Raw genomic sequence first — 23,669 nt, 5'->3', positions numbered from 1 at the left:
GTTCAGGCAAGAGCTGTGGCTTTTGTTTATCTGGTTTATACTGTGACATAGGGGGTGGTGCTAAGTTGCTCTTCCATTTATACGTAACACATGGAGCTGGGCGAGGCCCTGCTCTTGTTTTTATTCATTGGCTTGTGTTTTGATTTCCTTTTGTACTCATCCCTTCTTTCTATTTCCCCTTTCTCCTTGAGCCGCAAGTTTGATAACTTTAATGTGTTTCTTTTTGTTTTATGTTTTTGCATAATACAGATAGAATTTATAGTTTTTTTTTTTTTTTTTTTTTTTTTTTTTGAGACAGGGTCTCACTGTCACCCAGGCTGGAGTGTAATGGCGTGATCTTGGCTCGCTAAAGCCTTGACCTCCTGAGCTCAAGTGATCCTGCCACCTTAGTCTCTTGAGTAACTGAGACTATAGGCGCATACCACCACTCCTGGCTAATTTTTGTATTTTTAGTAGCGATGGGGTTTTACCATGTTGCCCAAGCTGGTCTTGAACTCCTGTGCTCAACCGATCCACCTGCCTCAACCTCCTGAAGTGCTGGGTTTATAGGTGTGAGCTACCACCCCGGACCTGTACATGTATTTTAAAGTTGTGTACCCTTAAGTTGAGGATATATGTTGTTTCTTTTATTTTTGAGCACAATGTATTTAAGGTGCTTCCATGTCAGCATCTGTACATCTAATTTGCTCCTAACTGCTGTATAGCATTGAACGATGGGTAACCATCACGTGGTCCATCTCCACACCAGAAGCTTTCTATATCTTTATCTCCAGCTCTTAGTGCAATAGGTTGTTCATAAATGTTTGGTCATTGGATGAATGAATGAATGTGTGAGTGAGTTTTGACAGTGCTTGTGGGGAGACATCCAGGTAGAAGAGGCAGCAAGAGTTAAGATACAAGAGTACAGTGAGTGAAGAAGCAGGCAGTCCCAAGTGTGTGTGGCTCGCGTGCTTGTGCATGCAGGAAGTGGTGGGAGGCTGAGGAAGGAGGAGATGGCCCTGACTTTGTGGATGGGTGATGCGTTAGTGAAGGACAGATATTCGAGAGATCCGGTAGATATATGTCACATGGATATACAGTTAGGGCTAGAGAGGGAAGTGGTTGTAAGTCACTATGGAAGATGCAGTTGTAGTGTCACAGCACACAAGGACAAACAACGGCCATTCAGTAGGATAGTCCATCCTTGCTTAGAGGCGTACTTTAAATCTTTTGAATTTCCCCTATATTGTTGTGTTTTTGTTTTTTTTCCCCCTGAGACGGAGTCTCACTCTGTTGCCCAGGCTGGAGTGCAGTGGCACGATCTTGCCTCACTGCAACCTCTGCAGTTCTCTGCCTCAGCCTCCCAAGTAGCTGGGATTACAGGCACCCGCCAGCATACCTGGCTAATTTTTTTTTTCTGTATTTTTTAGTTGAGACAGGGTTTCACCATCTTGTCAGGCTGTTCTTGAACTCCTGACCTCGCTATCTACCCGCCTCGACCTCCCAAAGTGCTGGGATTTCAGGCATGAGCCACTGCACTCAGCCTACCCCATATCTTATTATGGATTTGTCAAACATTTGTTTTTTCTCATGCCTTCTTTTCCTATAGCTTCTAAACAAATTATATTTCTGATCAGCAAGTAGGTAAGTGATATTTAGAACTAAGAAATTTACCCATTGATAAAGATTTCCATGATAATGGATCACATTGATCAGTTATGACCTTTAGAGCAACTTCAAAGAATCAAACCTACTGTATGTGAAGAAATAAACAAGAAAAGCTCTACTGAAGAATATCTTCCCTTTTTTTCAGATTAATGCATGGACAGTAAAGCTGAATTGTGCCTTGCCTCCACCCCTCCATCAAACTGAAGCTTGGCTTCAGGAGGTAGAAGGGCTTATGGATGAAGATTTGTCAACCTCCCAGGATTACTCTCAAGACACGACTCTGATACAAGAGAAAATGACTTTATTCAAGGTTGGAAAAGCAGAAAAAGAGATGTAGAAAAACACATTTTGTTAGGGATTGTTCTTGAGGAAGACTTTTTCCTAAAAAGAAGGGAAGGAAATATGATGGATATTTGAGGATGGTTTAGAATGATTCCTCTGGCGATTTTCGGGACCTAGAAGATAACTTTATGTTCATGACCATTGTGCTAGTTTAAGGTTGAAACAATAAAGATAGAATCTAAATAAGGATAGAGTTCTAAAGCAACTGTAAATAAAGTCTGACCAAAAAAAGGTCAAGGGGTAGGAGGGTGGAGAAGAGGGGGCCTGATTTAAAATTTGAGAGACCGGATTCTCACTAAAATGGCATGAAAGAAATGATGTGAGATTTATGTTATTTGAGCCTACAAAGGAATAGAAAATACACCAATAAATAAAAGATTATAATAATGGTTTTACTAAAGACACTGTAGTCTGCTTCTCTATAAAATATTCAGCTTTGAAACATTTATGATGAAAATATTTATTTACAAAATCTTTATTAAGGGGAGGAGTTTCAGCCTAGGCAATATAGCCAGACCCCACCACTACAGAATTTTTTTAAAAAACAAAATTAGCTGGGAATTGTAGTGTGTGCCCGTAGTTCCAGCTACTCGGGAAGCTAAGGTGAGAGGATCCCTTGAATCCAGGAATTCCGAGCTGCAGTGAGCCACGATTGCACCACTGCATTTTAGCCTGGGTGACAGAATGAGACCCTGTGTCTTAAAATAATAAAGAAAAGTGGGTTGGGGGAGGGCTTCATGATTTTTTTTGAGAAAAAATATAATGTAACTGAGATAGACAAATCCTTAATTACAGTGTTTGGCAATAAATATGGCTTATGTCATGCTGAATTTCTTTTCAGAGCCTGATGGATAGATTTGAGTATCATTCAAACAATCTCCTTACCTTTGAAAATAGAGATGAAAATCATTTGCTGTTGGTGCCACCTGACAAATTGGAGGAAATGAAAAGACGGTGTGTAACACTACCATTTCACAACCGCTGGTGCTATTCACGTTTGAGTAACAGCTTGTACTACAGGGACCACAAAATACAGATTTTTAGATAATTTTTACCAAATATTCTCCTTTCAATCTTGATGACAATATCTTCATGTTTTATGTAATAGTAACATTGTAGATACTATGCAAACATACTTCCTTTCTTATTGAATGGTAGAATATGGTGATGGAAAAAGTTGAGAAACTGAGCTCTGTATCTTGGTTTTGGATAAGTTTTTCTCTTTTTGAGCATGTTTCCTCCTTTGTAAATTTGGGTTAATGATGATCACCCTGTCCAGGTCTCACCAGGAAACTGGATCATATGGGAGAAGGGATATGAAAGCATTTTATAATTGTAAAATACTATAAATATTGAGATTATTTAATCAATTATCTTTTCTCATTCAGAAGTAACTTATTAGTGTAATAAGAGGGTGTTAGCCTTAATAATGAAAAAGCTTAATATATAAACTTATAGTTTTATATTAAGTCATATGGAAGTTTTCAGATTTAGTAAAATATTTCATAGATCAACATTTTATTATAGGATTTGTCAATTGGGAAATCGTTTATTCAGAAAATGTTCTTTGTTTTATGTTTTTACCTTAGAAATGGTTGTTTTATATCTAGTCATGGTATCTTACAGTGTTTAAAAAAGAAAGAGATAATGATACATCTGAGTTCCATGTGCTTAAAAGAACAAGTTGAAGCCTCAATATTTTTAAAAATGCTGAACAGATTTCTCACGTTTGGTCAATAATATGAAGTTAAATTCCTAAACTTGCACTGTTTTCCAGAATCAACAACATTTTGGAGAAAAAATTTATTCTGCTTCTAGAATTTCATTACTGCAAGTGCTTAGTTCTTGGTTTGTCAGATGAAGTGAAATCAAAATTGGATATTTGGAACATTAAATATGGGAGCAGAGAATCTGTGGAATTATTGCTGGAAGACTGGCATGTAAGCTTTTAATTTTGTGTCTTAGGCAACTGTTCTCCATCTCTTGCTGCTGTGTTTGCATTTTTACTTGGCACGATTTCCCATTAACTCTTCAGGCTTTGAGATGGGTTTTCTTGATAGATTTCTTTAGCTTAAATATTGCCTGAAGAAAAGAATTACAAGGAGTCAAATAGCAGCAGAGGGAAGAGTGGAAAAATATATATACATGTCACTACTTGCTACCCAAGGGGAGATGAAGAGTTAACCAAGACAGTTAATGTAATATAAAAGGTTTCCATGCTTTTTTTCATTGAAAATTCCTTCTTTCACTTGCTTGAAATGTTAATTTTTGTTTCCTTTTCTGATTCATACTTTCATGCAGTAATTACATTTTTCATATAACATTTTGATCTTAGCTTACTAAATTTACTACTTATGATACACATTTTCTCTTTTGTCTTAAGGCTTTCTTTTTGGCTTTAACTCTTCAAGTTTATAGGAAGAAATGTTTGAAGTCACTTAAATATAAATATATTCACATCTAAGTTAAAACTACAGCATCACAAAAATGCCAATTCTACACTCAGGCCTTATCCTTCTTTTTGTTTCCCTCTTTTTAGAAGTGAGGGGGTGCTGGGTGTGGTGGTGCACAGCTGTAATCTCAACACTTTGGGAGGCCAAGGCAGGCGGATCACCAGAGGTCAGGAATTCCAGATCAGCCTGGCCAACATGGCAAAACCCTGTCTCTAATAAAAATACAAAAATTAGTCAGGCATGGTTGTAGGTGTCTGTAATCCCAGCTACTCAGGAGGCTGAGGCAGGAGAATTGCTTCAACCTGAAAGGTGGAGGCTGCAGTGAGCTGGGATTGTGCCACTGCACTGCACTCCAGCCTGAGCAACAGAGCAGTTGTCTCAAAAAGAAAGAAAGAAAGAAAGAAATGACGGGGAAAAGAAAAATTCCAAGATTGCGAATTTTATTGTAAAAATTAAAAAAATGATAAAGAGAAATTTACTCCCAATTTATGATTTAAACACTGTATGTTTCCAAACAGGAAGCAGCGTCATTCTAAACTAGGCTAGATTTTGAATATTTCTACTTCTTTGATTTTTCATTTTTCTATTTAAATGTTCATACTATTGGCACATATAAGTATTCAGTAAATATGAATTTTGAATTAGGTTAGTATTTTTCCGTAACAGAATCTGGTTAATGGTAGTTTCTGAAATGTGTTTGTATGACAGATATCTCTTTGTAACATACTCTAATATATCTGAAAAGATTACTCAATAAAGCATGTGAAATAAGAGCACTGACACAATTATGTAATATTAATAAAATGTGCAAAGTAGGAGATCCTGAAATTACTATAAATACTTAACTTGCCTTTTTCCACAAGAGGAAAACTACCGTATCACCATGTCACCACATTAAGATAAATTTTATCAGATGTCATACCTGTTTAATGTTCACACTCAGCTTATATCTCCTGGATTTTAACCATCCTTCTTCCTCTTTTCCTACCGAATATGTAGTGTTAAAGACCTAAAGAAATTTTGGTAACTATGTCCTTCATTGAATGTCTATATCTCCCTATCTGGATTTCTTGGCACAATTTTAGAAGTAAAAACTGTCAATGTGTTTTTTTCTTTTCTTCCCAGAAATTTATTGAAGAAAAAGGATTCCTAGCCCAACTTGATACCTCTTTTCAAAAGTGTGAAGAAATTTATAAGAATTTGGGTAAAGTAGTTCAGTTACTTTTTGAAGGAATGACTGTCACTTAATGATGTTTTATCTGTTTTACTTTCTATATAATGTTTTAGAAATTAGTTTTATGTGCATGTTTTCCTGGGAAAATTCTTGCTTTCACTTTTAATATTGTCAGAGGACATATTATTTTGCCACTGTCAATTAATGCAAATATTTTAAGAATATTATTAATGAAAAATTGTTTTTTTAAGATCACTTTTTTGTTTTAATATTGCAGCTGGAGAATGTCAGAATATTAATAAACAATATATGGTGATGAAATCTGATGTTTGTATGTATAGGAAAAATATATATAATGTGAAGTCCACTCTACAAAAAGTGCTGGCATATTGGGCTACTTATGTGGAAAACCTTCGCTTATTAAGGGCTTGCTTTGAGGAGACAAAGAAGGAAGAAATTAAAGAGGTATTTGCAATCTAATAGTATCTGCTCAATTTTATTTTTTAATTGTTTTATTTTATGACCCTCATTTTCAGTTCGAAGATGAGAAAGCAGAGACGAATACACCAGTGTTTTGGAAAATTCTTCGAGGTTTGGAAAGAATTTAGTTTCTTCCCAATATAATTGCCAAGAGGCAGTTTTCTCCACTGGTTTATAGGTTTTATACATGGTCACACACATACATACACCCCCACGCACCCACCCACCGCCAGCAACACAGAGCTTTCTTGAGGTATAATTTACATACAGAGTAATAGCTTTTTGGAGATGTTTTGCTAAACTCTTTTGGAAAGGAAATAAGACTTAATGTGGACGCTGTGTGCAGGCACTCAGAATGGTCCAGCGTTTGACATACCAACGTAGGCTTTCCTACAATACCGCCTCTAACAAAACTAGGCTGTCCCGGACCCCTGGTAATAGAATTGTTTACCTTTATACCAAGAAGGTTGGGAAAGCACCAAAATCAGCATGTGGTGTGTGCCCAGGCAGCCTTCGAGGGGTTCGTGCTGTAAGACCTAAAGTTCTTATGAGATTGTCCAAAACAAAGAAACATGTCAGCAGGGCCTATGGTGGTTCCATGTGTGCTAAATGTGTTCGTGACAGGATCAAGCGTGCTTTCCTTATCAAGGAGCAGAAAATCGTTGTGAAAGTGTTGAAGGTGCAAGCACAGAGTCAGAAAGCTAAATAAAAAATGAAACTTTCAGTTAAAAAAAAAAAACAAAACAATGTACTGGGTAGCTTATAGACACATTTAAAATAAATTACTGTTCAGAAAATGTTATTTTTACATTTGGTTGAAACCCTCCAGCTGTAAAATATTCCTGAGTTTCTAGAGGAGGACAATTAGGATACCTTAACTTATGTGTGGAGGTGTGGAAGAACTGCCAATGTAATTCATTGTTGTTTTAATGTGTTATTCCTGTAATAATCTGTTCTGTGATTATCTGAGATAGTTTCTCTTTCTTTCATTTGTTTTTCTCTGTTGCAGATAGCTATAGTCTTTCAGATTAAACATTTTCAAAATAGAAACTAAAACTACTCAATAGAAAATAGATTATTTGTATTAAAGTAAAAGTGTAAGAGTACAAAAAAGAGCATTGTAGGGGTTGAGTCAGCACTTCTTTCTGTCACCCATATTAATACTAGAAATTCAGATCCTTGTCTTCCAAAAGTCCCTCTGTCTTTAAAGGTCTTCTATAAAAATGTACATAACTGAGAGAAAAATAACACTCTAAGCTTGTAATATCCAAACTGCTAAGAAATCCTGAGCTACCAGAGAGAACTAACAGAACTTACAGAACACTCTAAAATTCGAAGGAGACACAACAACATCCATCTGTTGGACACCACGCTGCTACTAAGTTGTTGAACTGACTATTAAAAATGGGAACTGTTAGATAATATTTCTGGCCTAGGGACACTGAAAAAATTAATGAGACAGTTAGGGCTCCATGAACTAAACAAGTTTGGAAACCTCTGCTGTAAGTTCATCAACCACACAGAAAGAGAGATTGGATGCATCTTAAAAGTCCAGGACCAGGAGTGATGACAGACAGCTGGCACTCGCCAGTTAGCACTTAGTAATGAAGAGCTAGACCAACAGGGATGGCGGATTCCTCTAAGGGGAAAGTCAAAGTCCCTGCAAAGAATGTTGCTTAGAATTAGTCTTGGTGTGGAGGTTGCAGTGAGCCAAGATCCCACCACTGCACTCTAGCCTGGGCAACAGAGCAAGACTCTGTCTCAAAAAAAAAAAAAAAAAAAAATTCCGGTACGGTGGCTCATGCCTGTAATCGCAGCACTTTGGGAGGCCAAGGCGGGCGGATCATAAGGTCAGGAGTTCGAGACCAGCCTGACCAACATGGTGAAACCCCATCTCTACTAAAAATACAAAAACCATCTGGGCGTGGCGGCCTGCGCCTGTAGTCCCAGCTACTCAGGAGGCTGAGGCAGGAGAATGGCTTGAACCCTGGAAGTGGAGGTTGTGGTGAGCCAAGATGAGGCCACTGCACTTCAGCCTGGGTGACAGAGCAAGACTCTATCTAAAAAAAAAAAAAAAGCCTTGGTGAACATTTGTTATACATAATAGAAAGACACTATTATGTCATTAAGATAGTATGTTGCTTATCTGTTATGTAGGTTCCCTTTGAGACAGTAGCCCAGTGGAATCTAGAACATGGGACTTTAAATGAAGCAGGAAATTTTTTAATCGAAGTCAGCAATGATGTGGTTGGATCATCTATTTCTAAAGAGCTGAGAAGGCTGAATAAAAGATGGAGAAAGTTTGTTTCAAAAACTCAACTTGTAAGTTCTTTTAACTTGTTACAGCTTTATTTAGATATGATTCATGTACCATACAATTTGCTCATTGTAAGTACATAAATGATTGATTGCTGGTATATTCACAGAGTTGTGTAGACATTACCATACAAAATTTAGAATATTTTTATTAATTCATAAACCCTGTACCCCTAAGCAGTCACTCCCTATTTTCTTCTAACCTCTAGCCCTACAGCCCTATACAACCACAAATCCACTGTCTTCTACAGATTTGCCTATTCCGGACATTTTACATAATAGAATCATATATATGTGATCTCTTAGGGCTTATTTTACTTGGCATAATATTTTTGAGGTTCATTTGTGTTATAGAATGAAATAGTACTCATTCCTTTTTATTGGCAAATAATAATTCATTGTATGGATATATACCACATTTTGTTTATCTATTCTCTAGCTGATGCTCATTTGAGTTCTTTTCACTTTTGGGTTTTTTATGAACAGTGCAGCTATGGACATTCATGTGGACACATGTTTTCTTTGAGTGTATGCCTAAGAGAGTGTACGCCTGAGAGAGCTGTTAATTCTTGAACCCTTTCTACTGTAGAGCCTTCTAGTTGAAATTCACTTACCATAAAGGAAAAACAAGCATTGTTTGGCCTACTAGATTTTCAGCTCCTTGAAAACGTACACTGAGCCTTATTTATCTTTCTATGTAGCATAGTGCCTCATGAAAGGAGACTTTTTATAAAACATTTTTCAACTAATTCCATTTCTTAACAATTTGAGACCTAGGTCTTTTATGTGAAATGCTCATATTTTATAATATTGTTGCTAGTTGAGTCCTAAAAATATTCTTGAATATATTATGTCCACTTACTGTTTGTAATGTATATTAGCATAAAATAAAAGTATGAGTATTAAATTTTATAAAATTAATTTTGTATAGGAAATGAACCTACCACTGATAAAAAAACAGGATCAGCCCACTTTTGACAATTCTGGAAATATTCAACTATCTGAAGAAGAAAAAGCAACTGTTGAGTTTTCAACAGATTTGCCAATAGAACTTCCTGAAAATTATAATCAAAATATAAAGGTAAAATAGTCATAATTCGTATATTTCACTTGCATATAGACATAATTTAACTTTGGTACTTAAAAAAAAAGATATTGCTGGGTCCAGTGCCTCATGCCTGTAATCCCAGCATTTAGGGAGGCCAAAGTGGGTGGATCACTTGAGCTCAGGAGTTTGAGACCAGCCTGGGTAACATGGCAAAGCCCTATCTATACCAAAAATACAAAGTTTGCTGGGTGCGTGGGTGCGCACCTGTATTCTAGCTACTTTGGAGGCTGAGGGGGGAGGATTGCTTGAGCCTGGGAGGTGGAGGTTGAAAATGAGGCAAGATTGTGCCACTGTACTCCATCCTGGGTGACAGAGTAAGACCCCTGTCTCAAAGAAAAAAAAAGATATTGTTGAGATGGTGGTAAATGTGTGGATTGCTGGATGACATTTAAAGTGTGATCATTTCCTAGGAAAATGCTTGAATGATTTCCCTCATGAAGTCATTAGCATGGAAGTCTTACTTACTCCACTTACTGTGCTCTCACAGACACACAGAGCAGTCCTGACTCTGAGCAGTATAAATTGAGTTGATGTTTTCCTGAGATTACCTCTGACTAGTGCTCAGAAATTGTCTAGCTTTAGGCTAACCCTTGGCGTCTGTGTGTCTGGCTTCCTTTCTGTAAAATGGGAGAAAATATTCTATTTCTTCCTTGTTTTGTTGGGTAATTTGGTAGATGACTTTACATCATAGGAAAAAGTACAGAAAAAGAACAAAAAATAAATTAAAAATCATATATTTATAAGATATAATACCTGTGACTTTGGAAATACTCCCTTCCTTCATGATAACTTATACAGCTTTATTTAAACTACTTTTAAACTAGCTCGGATCCATTTGCATGATGGAGTGCCAGTGTTTTCACACTGTAAGAATGCCTACTTAGAATACCTGGAAAGATCTGAATTTTTGCGGTGTGCTTTAAAATACTAGCATCTTCTGATACATTTCAAATATAATCTCACCAGGCAAGGTGTCTCATGCCTGCAATCCTAGCACTTTGGAGGCCGAGGCAAGAGGATTACTTGAGCCTAGAAGTTTAAGACCAACCTGGGCAGCATAGTGAATCCTGTCTCTATTTAAAATAAAATAAAATAATAAAATAAAATAAACAGTGATCTAATCTTAAATGATCTAATCATTTAAGAATGTATCTGTGGGTAGCGCACGCCTGTAATCCCAGCACTTTGGGAGGCTGAGGCGGGCAGATCACTTAAGGTCAGGAGTTTCAGACCAGTCTGGCCAACATAGTGAAACCCCATCTCCACTAAAAATAAAAATAATTAGCTGGGTATAGTGGTGGGTGCCTGTAATCCCAGCTACTCAGGAGGCTGACGCAGGAGAATCGCTTAAACCTGGGAAGCAGAAGTTACAGTGAGCCGAGATCATGCCACTGTGTTCCAGCCTGGGTAACAGAGCGAGACTCCATCTCCAAAAGAAAAAAAAGAATATATCTGTATATCCCATAAATATAAGCCATTATAATTTGTCAATATACAGTTTAAGACATAATATATCTCTTGTAAAGCTATAGTATGTCAACCTATAGATTATTAATGGGAAAAGATTTAATTTTGTTGAAATTTGATTCTGAGTTTCTTCTTGATATTTTACAATAATAGCTATATGCATTTAAATAGTATATGAGTTTTAGAAATGTGTTTATAGTCACTTACCCTAATTTACTAAACTTTAATCCTCTTACATGTAAAATGGAGAAAATATCTAACTGATAGGAATGATACTGTAATTAAGTAAGAAACCCTGAGCATAGTGTCTCATGCCTGTAATTCCAGCTCTTTGGGAGGCTGAGATGGGACTTAAGCCCATGAGTTTGAGATCAACCTGGGCAACATAGTGAGACCCCATCTCTACAAAAAAATAAAAAATTGGCTAGATGTAGTGGCATACACCTGTAGTTCCAGCTACTCAGGAGGATGAGGTGGGAGGATCACTTGAGCCTGGGAGGTTGAGGATGTAATGAGCTGTGATCGTGCCACTGTACTGCAGCCTGGGCAATAAAGTGACACTTCATATATATAAAAAAAAGTTACTATTGTCAAAAAACTACATCTTATATCATTAAAATATGTTGAATTGGCACTCTTCAGGAAAGTGGCATAATTTTTTAACTTTTATTTCTGAAGACAGGGTCTTGCTTTGTTGCCCAGGCTGGAATGCAGTGATATGATCATAGCTCACTATAGCTCCAAACTCCTGGGCTTAGGCAATTCACTTGTCTCAGCCTCTTGAGTAGCCAGGACTACAAGCATACACCATTATGCCCAACTAACTAAAATTTTTTGTAGAGATGAGTTCTCACTTTGTTGCCCAGGCTGGTTTCAGACTCCTGGCCTCAAGCGATCCTTCTGCCTTGACCTCCTAAAGAGCTGGGACTACAGATGTAAGCCTGAGGTGTAACTTTTTGAAAAGGAAAATTATTTTGTTATGTACATGCTGACATTTTCTCGGTGGTAATTTTGAATGTTGTAGACTGGAGAGGAACATGAAAAAGAAAATGAAGAATCCACAGGGCAACTAAAAGTGGCTAAAGATGTTGAAAAAGTCATTGGACAAGTGGAAATCTGGGAGGCAGAAACCAAATCTGTTTTGGATCTTCTGAGAGATCAAGTTGATGTGAATACTTCAATGGAAGAATCTTTGAAGGTATGAGTGTAAAGATATTAAGAGGATACTTTATGGTTGTGCATTTATGTTTTAAGATAAATAAAAAGTGTTAAAGTAAGTAGTAATAAGCTTACAGTTTTAATTTTCTTTGTTGGGGGTTTCAAAAATGAGTGGATTTTTATCTCTCGATTATTTGCTGTTATTTTGCTTGAAAGCAGAGGGTAGATTAGGAGACCACTGATAATACCTATGAATGTTAAGCTCTTGGACTTACTATCTTAGCCATAAAGGGGGAGTTAAAATATTGTCTTGCTCTGGAGGACAATGAGGAGATGAGTGAGTTCAATCTCATATAGCTCAGTGCAGAGTGCACATAAGAGATTATACAATCAGGCCAGGCGCCGCGGCTTATGCCTGTAATCCCAGCACTTTGGGAGGCTCAGGTGGGCAGATCACAAGGTCAAGAGATCAAGACCATCCTGGCCAACATGGTGAAACCACGTCTCTACTAAAAATAGAAAAAATTAGCTGGGCATAATGGCACGCACCTGGAGTCCCAGCTACTCGGGAGGCTGAGGCAGGAGAATTGATTTAATTGCTCTTGGGTGATGGAGCCAAGATCGTTGCACTGCACTCCAGCCTGAATAACAGAGCAAGACTCTGTCTCAAAAAAAAAAAAAAAGAGATCATACAATCTATGCTTTGAAAGTTCACCCACTGATTAAGTCACTCTCCTTACTCAGTGCAGGGAGACTGACTCATGTTGTTAGATCTTTGTTCTCTCTGTATCCTCAGGCAGTTGACTCATTGAAAGGCAATGAGGCAAAAGAGTGTTTTAATATAACTTAGTTCTCTTGGGAAAGGAGTTATCATTGAGGTTTTTACTGAGTTCCAGCTCAGCTCTAATACCTACAGAGTATAAGTTACAAGATGGGGAAGTTTCTAGATTAAAAAGGAACATTTACATACTTTTTCTAAGCCTACATTTCTGAAAGGTATATATTTCAGCATTTTGTGTTTTCAGTATTTGGTAGTTTTTATTGCTTTGAAAATATTACATAAATTTATCATGCTATCTCATCTGCCAGTGCTTTTCTGATTTTATTTTTATTATTTATTAATTTATTCTATCTGGAATTTTCTTGGAAAAAATGTAGAAATTCAGTATTTTAAAAATTTTTAAATAATTTAAAAATTATTGTGAAAATGCACACTGAAATATATTTCTATTAAGAAAGAATTAAGTAGATATTGGATCAAAATATTGGATCAAGATACATTCTAAAGTAAGAAATACAAGTTTCTAAACAGTATGGATAATGAGATAATGTGATCTCATTTGTGGTTTTTAAAAGAGTTGTATTTTTATAATGTATTTATATTCGTAGAAAAATATCTGTAAAGATATACCAGTAACTGAGTCTATCTTAATTCCGTATTACTCCCAGCTCCTAGTACATCGTAGACATCTAGTACATCTTTTCTTTCCTTTTTTTTCCTTCCTTTTTGAGATAGGGTGTTGCTTTGTCTGTCACCTAGGCTGGAGTACAGTGGCACAATCATGGCTCCCTTGACCTCCCCAGCTTCAAGTGATCATTCTACTTCAGCCTTCCAAGTAGCCGGGATTACAAGCATGCGCCATCACGCCTAGCTAATTCTTATATTTTTAGTAGAGATAGCGTTTTGCTGCATTGCTCAAGTTGGCCTTTAACTCCTGGGCTCAAGTGATTTGCCAGCTTCAGCCCTGCTAGGTGCTGCGATTGCAGGCGTGAACCACCGTGCCTGACTATACATATTTTCTTTACATGCTGTACCTTTCCTTTTTTTTCCTTCTTCAGTTTTTTAAATTACATGAGCTTTTTTGTTTTATAATTTAAAAGAGGGAAAAATTGAAATGATAACTGAAAGTGCTAGTTTCAGGAAATTAAAATCACTGTAATTCCGCTGCCTTAAGATAAATAAGATCAACATTTACATAGTTGGTACACTATAACTTCTATTTTATCACACCCATGTGTATTAGTCCATTTTCACACTGCTGTTGAAGACACCCGAGACTGGGCAATTTACAAAGGAAAGAGGTTTAGTTGACTTACAGTTCCATGTGACTGGGGAGGCCTCACAGTCATGGCAGAGGGTGAAAGGGATGTCTCACGTGGCAGCAGACAAGAGAAGAGGGCTGTGCAGGGAAGCTCCCCCTTTATGTAATCATTAGATCTGGTGAAACTTATTCACTATCATGAGAACAGCACAAGAAACACCTGCTCCCGCTATTCAGTTACCTCCCACCGGGTCCCTCCCACAACACGTGGGAATTCAAGATGGGATTTGGGTGGGGACACAGCCAAACCATATCACCATGCCATGGTGAGTTGTAATTTAAAAATTATTTTTTGCTGACTTGAGAACTGAAAAGTGGTATCTCCTTATTGTTTTAATGGGTACTTACTTGACTACGTGTATTACTTAACTATCATATATTTATTAGGCATCTATTTCTATGAATTATCTGTTCTTATATTTTCAAAATTTTCTTTGGAGTCTTGGTATTTTTTAAACTGAATTATACAAGCTCATTGAATATTGATCCATTTTCAATTCTGTGTCAAATATTTTTGCTGAGTTGTTGACTTTGTTTATTTTGCATCACAACTTTTTTATATTTATGTAGTCACATCTGTCCCTACGTTTAGGCCTGCAAAGACCCTCTGCAGTGAGATAGGAGATTGGATTTTATTTTATTTTATTTTTGAGACGAAGTCTCGCTCTGTTGCCTAGGCTGGAGTGCAGTGGTGCAATCCTGGCCCACTGCAATCTCTGCCTCCTGGGTTCAAGAGATTCTTCTACCTCAGCTTCCTGAGTAGTCGGGACTACAGGCGCCTGCCACCATGCTTGGCTAATTTTTGTATTTTTAGTAGAGGCCAGGTTTCACCATGTTAGCCAGGCTGGTCTCAAACTCCTGACCTCGAATGATCCACCGATGTCGGCCTCCCAGAGTGCTGGGATTATAGGTGGGAGCCATTGCTGATTTTATTTTATTATTTTTTGTAGTTTTTGAGATGTAGTTTCATACTCTTGTTGCCCAGGCTGGAGTTCATGAGTGTAACCTTGGCTCACTGCAACCTCCGCCTCCTGGGTTCAAGCAATTCTCCTGCCTCAACCTCCCAAGTAACTAGGATTACAGGCGTGCAGCACCATGCCCAGCTAATTTTGTATTTTTAGTAGAGGTGGGGTTTTACCATGTTGGCCAGGCCAGTCTCGAACTCCTGACCTCAGGCGACCTGCTTGCTTCAGCCTTCCAAAATGCTGGCATTACAGGCATTAGTCACTGTGCCTGGCTGCAGATTGGTTCTTATGGATAATGTCTTTCTTTTTGTGGTTGCATATTTCTGACCCATTTGGAGTTTATTTTTGTTACGATATATAAAGATTATTTTCCAATAGCTATTTTATCCAGTAACATTTATTGAATTACCCTCTCCACTAATTTGACATAGAACAAGTTCATTTTAAGGTTTATTACCATTGTCTCAACTTTATTTTGTCATTGCTTTTCTTCTATTATTTATTTCATTGAAGTACTAACTGTATAAAGAATAATCTATAAAACGTGTTCAGAATCTGCTTGTATCAATATGAAATTTCAAATGACTCCTTAAAATATTTTTCAGAATGCAGATTTGCTTGATTTTGGATTAATAATGAACTTATTTGGTTTCCTGATGAGATTTTCTTGATTAATGTTTAACATATAATCAGAATGTTTATTGTGATCTCACTTCAATTTGTTTTAATAGCATCTTATTGCCAAAGGCTCTATGTATGAGGAGCTTCTGGCAAGAACTGAAGATATGTTATACATGGATATACAAAATTTTTCAAGCCAGGAGTCCTTTCAACATGTTCTCACAGCTGGGCTTCAGGCAAAGATTCAAGCAGCTAAAGAGAAAGTCCAGGTATCTCTTTAATTTTCCCTATTTAGTGATTCTGTTCTCTAAAACAGAGGGGTCACTGGGTGGGCAGTGAAGGGGTTGATAGCCCTGTAGCTTGGAAACATTTCATAAAATATTACCTTTGCATTATATTTCTTTATAATTTAGAGCATATTGGGAAAATATAAGTATAATTTAGGTAGCCCTTTGTCTAGTGGGAAAATAACAAATAGTCAAAGTACTTGTTAACTTAAGAATTTATTAAGAATTTGGTCCACGTGTTAATTTGAGAATTTTTTTGTCTTCAAGATCAATGTGGTAAAACTCGTTGCAGCATTGAAGAACTCAACCGACGTTTCACCAGAATTGGACGTCAGGCTGAAGATGGAAGAATCCCAGAAAGAACTTCAATCGTACATGACTAGGGCTCAGCAGTTACTGGGGCAAAGAGAGAGCCCTGGTGGACTCATTTCAAAATACAAGGTGGGAATCTTTTGAACCAGCAAATGTAGGATGTTTATTACTAACTGCCTATCTTGTTTGAAATCAAGATGATTCCTTCACTGTAATTATATACTGAGTTACTGTAACTGAAAAGGATTTCCCAATATTATATATCATTCCCCTGAGGTTATTAAAAATAAGTATTCAAGTATAGAATTTTTTAGTTCAAATTTTATTGTGGATCTGCTGAATGTACTGAGTGCTATGGTGAGAGTGCAGCCGACTCTATGACACTGAACAAGAAATTAATTTCTCTGGCTTTTTAATTTGTAAAATGGCATAATAATTCCATCCCTACCCAGCCGTGAGATTTGTTGTGAGGCTTTAAGTGAAAATAAGGCACATGAAGTTAACTTTGCATAAATTCTCTGAATGTTAAAAATTATTATCATTATTAAAATACTTTGATAAAAGTTATTCATGGAAACATACTTATCTGTAGTTAAAGACCTAATAATGTTGTTTTGTATGGAGACAGTTTCAAGTTGATTTTTATGGTTTGATAGGCTGAGGTTGCAGCTTAAGATGTCACCAAACCAGAAACTGACTCTTAATTAACATAGTGGGAGGTGCTGGGGGGATTAGAAGCAAAACTAAGCAATGCCTCTACCTTGAAACAAATTGGAGGGGTAGAGCAATACCAGTGCTTTTGTTCATTCATATTCAGCATTTAGCATGCTTTACTGCACACTTAAAATGAGCTGGGCATTTGGGGGAAATACAGATGCAGGAAGGCAGTGCCCTGTTCCTGCTCCTACTCTTTAAGAAAGGGTGACCTCTAGGAGCTTCTCCTCATTCTCATCAAGGCCTCTGTCTGTCTTCTGGGCCTCAATCCTATCGTGGCTTTCTGGATTGCTAACCACGCTGGGACCCTGTTGTCAGTCATTTCAGCATTGATTTTCCTATGACCTTATAGCCTTTGTCTGCTTGATCTCACACCATTTGCGCTTTGCTAGCTGCCGCCTTCAACCACTTCCCTCTGTCATTTATTCCCAGGTTCCTGGGAACTTTTACTCTCAGGTTCCTGAAAGTACTAAAGTGTACTTAAGAATGAATCGTTATTTTAAATGATGGTGAGGCTGGGATTTTACGTGGGTAGATATGGTCTGGTCGGGAGAGAAGGAAAAAGATATGTAGAGGTTCCTAGGCTCCTTCTTTTATTTTTATTTTTATTCTCAAAGACAATCTTACGCTGTTAACCAGTTTGGGGTGCAGTCGTGCAATCTCGGCTCACTGCAGCCTCCAACTCCTGGGCTCAAGCTATCCTCCTGACTCAGACTCCAAGTAGATGGGACTACAGGCACACATCACTACACGCAGCTAATTTTTCAAATTTTTTTTAATAGAGAAAGGGCCTCACTCTATTGGCCAGGCTGGTCTCAAACTCCTAGCCTCAAGTGATCCTCCCACCTTGGTTTCCCAAAGTGCTGGGATTACAGGCATGAGACACTATGCCTGGCTTCTTAGCTCCTTTACCACAGAAGGGCTGGAGGTGTCTGTTCTCACACCGTTTTCTTTCCCTGACCTCCTTCCTTTTGGTTTTTCCCCATTTTGCCAATGGCATTTAGTCAAGTGGAGACACTTTTACAGCAGAAGCAAGATCCCTGCCCTGTTAGGTATTGCCCTGAGAGCCCCCAAAACTCCATGCACACAGGGGCAGTGGGAGCTCCCAGCTATGAAGAGCATACAGGGTAAAGGTGTCTACCCAGGCTGTAAATCTCGCAGTCCTCAAAGAGGTCTTGGAGGGGGGCTTGGAGCTCAGCATTGTACCTTACCTGCAGCCGATCCGTAAAAACGTGTAATGAGTGAAAGAGCAAATTCCCACCCTGCTCGGCTTCTCGCTGAGAATGACTTTCATCTTCTCTCTCCTCTAGGTTTTCTGCCTTTTTCACACAAAGGCCCTAGCCTGTTTTGTTGTTGTTGTTGTTCTGTCATCACTAGTTACCTAGGCCAGGTTTTTGCTTCTGTACAGTATGCCAGGTCAGGAGCAGGCACATGCCTGTCAGGGCTGTTTCCACTCTTGTCTACTGCTGGGACTGCCAACACAGGTGGCCCTGGGCAAAACTTTGAAGGTGATGGTGAGACAAATTGGCCTCCTTTCAGCATAACTGCTTATGCATGATAGTAAACATTTGCCATATTAACCTTACTGTAAATTTTGTCTTGGCTGGGCATGGTGGCTGACACCTGTAATCCCAGCATTCTGGGAGACTGAGGTTAGTGGCTCACTTGAGCCCAGGAGTTTGAGGCTGCAGTGAGCTGTGATTGTGCCACTGCACTTCAGCCTAGGTGACAGAGCGAGATTCTATCTCAAAACAAAACAAAACAAAAAACCAAAAACTGATATACTCTTCATATTATATTGCTTCTGTAGTGTGATTGTCTGCTCAATACTGAAGAATTTTAGAGGAAACATAGCCAGTGGCTATTCCCCTGTACAGTGAACTTTATAATTACTTATCAATGGGGTAACAAAAATCATTCTGAATATCATGAAGGTATCTTAATCTGTGCCTCATGTGTAACTACATTTGAATAATAAATATTTGGCACTCTTTTGAAAAGAATTCAAGAGATGCCAAAGGGCTAGCAACCTCAATTTACAAAGAGAAGTCTCCTGTAAATCTTCAGAGAGCCCCTTCCTACTACACCAGTTAAAGACATATCCAAATTAGCTTTGAGGATTTGGCGGTAGAATGAGGTTTTTATGATCTTGTTTTCTTTTTCTTCTTTTTTTTCTCTTTTTTTTTAGGAAGCACTAATAATTTCTAATACAGAAAGTCTGGCGAAGTATTTGAAAGCTGTTGAAGAACTAAAAAATCATGTAACTGAGGACATAAAGATGTCCTTAGAAGAAAAGAGAAGAGATATCTGTGCCACATGGGAGGTGAGAACACGAATATGTACCTGAACTTACGTTCTTTATGTCTGATTCTGGGCTGTCAGTTGCCAGAGCTGTTTCTGGGGTTTCCTCGTCTACACTCTATCAACGATGGGCTGGTCCCTGCAGGCTGCAGTCCCAGGAGTCATACAGAGTTTCCTAGCAGAATAGGTCTAGGCTTTGGTGGCAGACAAACCTGAATTCAGCAGCTGTGACCCTGGGCAAGGTACTTAACTTTTAGGAGCCTCCCTGATAAAAATAGGATAACACCACCTACTGGGCAGAACTGATGCAAGGGTTTATAGAAAGCATCTACCACTGAGATTGTGTTCTGGTAATAATGGCAATTAATATTCAATGTAATATTGAAATGTGTAATTAATATGATAATTAAAATATATGTGCCTGTATATCTTTATCTCTTTTAAGTGGATTGAATATGTACTGTTAAGGATCCTCCTAAAACTAATTTTAAAATAAACTTTTTTACTTTTAGAATAGTTTTAGATTTATAGAGTTACTGTAAAGATGATGCAGAGAGTTCTAGTCATGGCTAGATTCCTCTGTTATCAGCATCTTTTTTGTTGTTGTTGTTGTTTTGAGATGGAGTCTTGCACTGTCACCAAGGCTGGAGTGCAGTGGCATGATCTCTGCTCACTGCAACCTCTGTCTCGCGGGTTCACGCGGTTCTCCTGCCTCAGCCTCCCAAGGATGGGATTACAGGCACACACCACCACACCTGGCTAACTTTTTGCGTTTTTAGTAGAGATAAGGTTTCACTATGTTGTCCAGACTGGTCTTGAACTCCTGACCTGGTGATCCGCCTGCCTCGGCCTCCCAAAGTGCTGTGATTACAGGTGTGAGCCATCGCACCTGATCTTATGCAATTACTGAGTCAATATTAATACATTGTTTTTTTCTAGCAGTTTACCTTGACAGATTGATTCATTATCATTACCTAAAATTTGCACTTTATTCACATTTTCAGTTTTCCCCAGTTGTTCTGTCTGCTCTAGAATCTCATCCAGTATACACATTACATTTACTTGTATCTCCTTGGGCTCAGATATCTGTTTTGCATATGATTTCCCTCAGTCTGTAGCTTGTCTTTTCATTTTCTTAACAGTGTCTTTAACAGCTAAAATACATTTTTAGTTGTTAGAAAAAGAAAACATTTATGGGTCTGGGATGTTTTAAAACATCTCCCCCAAAATATATGGATGAATCAGAATGTCACTTAAGCTTTATTTCTGTCCTTTTGTTACTACACGTGCATTTATTGTTACTGTAAATACTTTTTTGTATATTTTGTTGCCATGGTTAATATATTCCTTTGTTTTTTTTGCAGTCTCTTCATCATGAACTGTCTCTATATGTTCAACAACTAAAAATAGATATTGAAAAAGGAAAACTTAGTGACAATATTTTAAAACTTGAAAAGCAAATAAATAAAGAAAAGAAGCTTATTCGTAGAGGAAGGACCAAGGGTCTCATCAAGGAACATGAGGTACAGTAACGTGTTTCCACTTAAATTTTGTCATGATTTTGGTGTTTATCTGAAATGGCTGTATGTATCTTTAGCCTAGGATGAAATCTGTTCCGAAAATTAGCCCGGCCCTCCTCTCCCCTGGGGATGATCACTTCTGTGCCTGTGCTTCTTACGTTTTAGAAGTGAGAAAATTCGGCACTGAGTTAGTATTTTATGATTTCCCCTGATGTGTCTCAGTGGCCTCTGTCCTCAGACTCTGGTCACAAATGTGTCACCTGTTACTAAAGTACCCACAGTTGCTTTTGTCAGGACACAGTGTCCTCAGAAGCACAGCTTTTGAGAAAATGAGCAAATCAGGGTATAAAGCAGCTGGGGCAAATCTCATGATCTCCTTTTGGTCTCCATCCTATTTGATTGCTTTTATGTATTTGACATTTCTAACCTTATTTTTTTTTTTTTTTCATTTCTTTTTAACTTTCTGCTGCTATGGCTCTCCCACTATCAGTCTCTCTTGCTTTATATAATTATCTATCTATCTATCATCTATCTATCTAGCTAGCTAGCTATCATCTATCTTCCTGATATAGGTATATATAAATAGGTATAGATGTAGATATGTAAATATATAGAGATATATAATTTGCAGTGAGTTCTTTTTAGTGTCTTCACAAATATTCTTTTTTATTCTATTATCTTAATGTTTTGCTTTTGAAGAGGGGTGTCTCTACCTCCACATTTGGCTAGTTTCATGCTTTCCTTAGGCGATTTCATTCACTCTGGGGTTTGGCCTGCCTTCTCTACGATGATAGTGCCTAAATGTTTCTCTCAGCTGAGTCCTTTCACCTAAATTCTATGTTCTATTTCTCACTGACTGGTAGATATCACTAGTGTTTTTCAGAGAACTCAGATTCAGCAAGTTCAAAACGAAACCAGTAATATCTTCTCTCAAAGGTTCGTTTTCTCTTCTGCCTCCTGGTAATGAAAGGCATTGCAGTCTCATGACGCCCTTTCTCTCCTTCCTCCCTTCCTTTTCACTCAGCCTTAATTAAATCGGTTGCCAAGCCCCATCTGGGTTTCTTCGGAACAGCTTCTTCCTTTCCAGTGGTTTTGCCACTTACCTAAGCCAGGGTTCTTTTCTCAGTATGATGATGGTTGCTTCATGTCATCTTCCAAATCACCACCGGAGTTGTCCTTTTGAGCTATAAATCTTACGTTGCCAGTTCCCCATTCCCCCAGGACAATTCCAGACTGCTGCTGCTTTTTTTTTTTTTTTTTCTGAGATGGAGTTTTGCTCTCCTTGCCCAGGCTGGAGTGCAGTGGCACAACCTCAGCTCGCTGCAACCTCTGCCTCCCAGGTTAGAGGTAGCTGGGATTACAGGCATGCACCACCATGCCTGGCTAATTTTGTATTTTCACATTGCAACATAGGGTTTTTCCATGTTGGTCAGGCTGGTCTTGAACTCCCGACCTCGGGTGTTCCACTCATCTCGACCTCCCAAAGTGCTGGGATTATAGGTATGAGCCACCTTGCCTGGCCCAGACCTCTTAGAAGGCCACTTAATTCCTTCCCAGTCTGGCCCAGGAAAGCTCTTTAGCATCCCTCCTTCCTGGGCCAGGCACTCCAGCCCCACTGGAGTACTGGTCCTTTGAGACATCTGGTGCTTTTTGTTACCTTTGTGCTTTTCTGGTGCTTTTTGTCCTCCTGGTGGTCCTTATGCTAGAAATAACCTCTCTCCCCTTTTGCTTGGAGAACTTGTCCTTGTTTCTTCCACGTATAGCTCAGCTGCTTCCCCCTTGAGAGGTAGGCTTCTCTGACTCCTTCAGGCAGGTGGGGCCTATCATAACACTTAGCACACTCTGTGCTGGTTCTTTGTGTGTCTAGGTTACTAAACCGAGAATTCCTTTAGGGCTGACTCCTCTTTTTCTCTCCAGCGCCTATTGTCATAGCACTTAGATGGCCTATATAAGAATGCATTGTGAAAACCACACACATCTGTTAGTTTCTAGTCCTTATGGAATAATCATGTAAACTCATCTGAAGTGCATTTCCTGCTTTATTTCTTCAATTAGGCCTGCTTTTCCGAGGAAGGCTGTCTGTACCAGCTTAATCACCACATGGAAGTCCTGAGGGAGCTGTGTGAAGAGCTGCCTTCACAGAAGAGTCAACAAGAAGTGAAGCGACTACTCAAAGATTATGAACAAAAAATAGAAAGACTTCTGAAATGTGCTTCCGAGATTCATACGACACTGCAGGCCACAGGGGGAGGCACGTCGAGAAATGAGTCAGTACTTTATAAGAATAGCTACCCTTCAGGATTAAACAAAATGAAGCTTTTTGCACGGTCAAATGATATTAAGCGTTATTCATGCTTGTTTAGGTTTCATTTTCCTTACTCTCTTTTAAACATGCAATTTTGATTCCTTTCTAGGGGGACCATCACCACATCCGAGAATAGAGGAGGGGATTCCCACAGTGAGGTACTATTTGCAAAATCAGATAATCAGCCATCAGCTGAAAAGGTGTTAAATGTGGATAATGTATTTTAGAAGTAAACCCAATGTAAAAGACCAAGTCTACAACAATTTACTTCTCAATTAATTAGGTGTTGGTTTTAATTATCTGATTGTCTTTATCAGTGGAGAATTTCCACTTACACAAAGCAAAAGACTGATTTTCAAATGAGAATGCAAGCAACCAAAGCAATAGTGAGCATAAC

At 38.3% G+C, this 23,669-nt stretch overlaps 1 protein-coding gene and 1 pseudogene across 5 annotated transcripts in view; both read left to right on the top strand.

The window, feature by feature from the left end:
* Positions 1 to 23,669, top strand: part of LOC116528689 (nesprin-2-like) — a 187,489-nt gene that overhangs the window by 127,490 nt on the left and 36,330 nt on the right. For all 4 annotated transcript variants that reach the window (XM_032246105.1, XM_032246100.1, XM_032246104.1 and 1 more), the window contains 14 exons: positions 1,793 to 1,957; positions 2,831 to 2,943; positions 3,767 to 3,929; positions 5,568 to 5,646; positions 5,894 to 6,081; positions 8,254 to 8,418; positions 9,344 to 9,493; positions 12,012 to 12,185; positions 15,944 to 16,102; positions 16,388 to 16,561; positions 19,335 to 19,469; positions 20,812 to 20,970; positions 23,023 to 23,234; positions 23,382 to 23,430. In XM_032246105.1, the coding sequence (XP_032101996.1) occupies positions 1,793 to 1,957; positions 2,831 to 2,943; positions 3,767 to 3,929; positions 5,568 to 5,646; positions 5,894 to 6,081; positions 8,254 to 8,418; positions 9,344 to 9,493; positions 12,012 to 12,185; positions 15,944 to 16,102; positions 16,388 to 16,561; positions 19,335 to 19,469; positions 20,812 to 20,970; positions 23,023 to 23,234; positions 23,382 to 23,430 (2,085 nt within the window). The remainder of the gene's footprint in view (positions 1 to 1,792; positions 1,958 to 2,830; positions 2,944 to 3,766; positions 3,930 to 5,567; positions 5,647 to 5,893; positions 6,082 to 8,253; positions 8,419 to 9,343; positions 9,494 to 12,011; positions 12,186 to 15,943; positions 16,103 to 16,387; positions 16,562 to 19,334; positions 19,470 to 20,811; positions 20,971 to 23,022; positions 23,235 to 23,381; positions 23,431 to 23,669) is intronic.
* LOC116528693 lies at positions 6,421 to 6,847 on the top strand (annotated as a pseudogene). The gene has a single exon (XR_004259149.1). The product of XR_004259149.1 is annotated as a 60S ribosomal protein L34 pseudogene (transcript).

The sequence above is a fragment of the Sapajus apella genome, unplaced genomic scaffold, assembly GCF_009761245.1.
Source record: "Sapajus apella isolate SASKATOON/1434 unplaced genomic scaffold, GSC_monkey_1.0 scaffold59, whole genome shotgun sequence".
Taxonomy (NCBI): Eukaryota; Metazoa; Chordata; class Mammalia; order Primates; family Cebidae; genus Sapajus; species Sapajus apella.
Note: the sequence above shows the minus strand (reverse complement) of the source record. Positions and strands in the feature narration are given on the sequence as shown.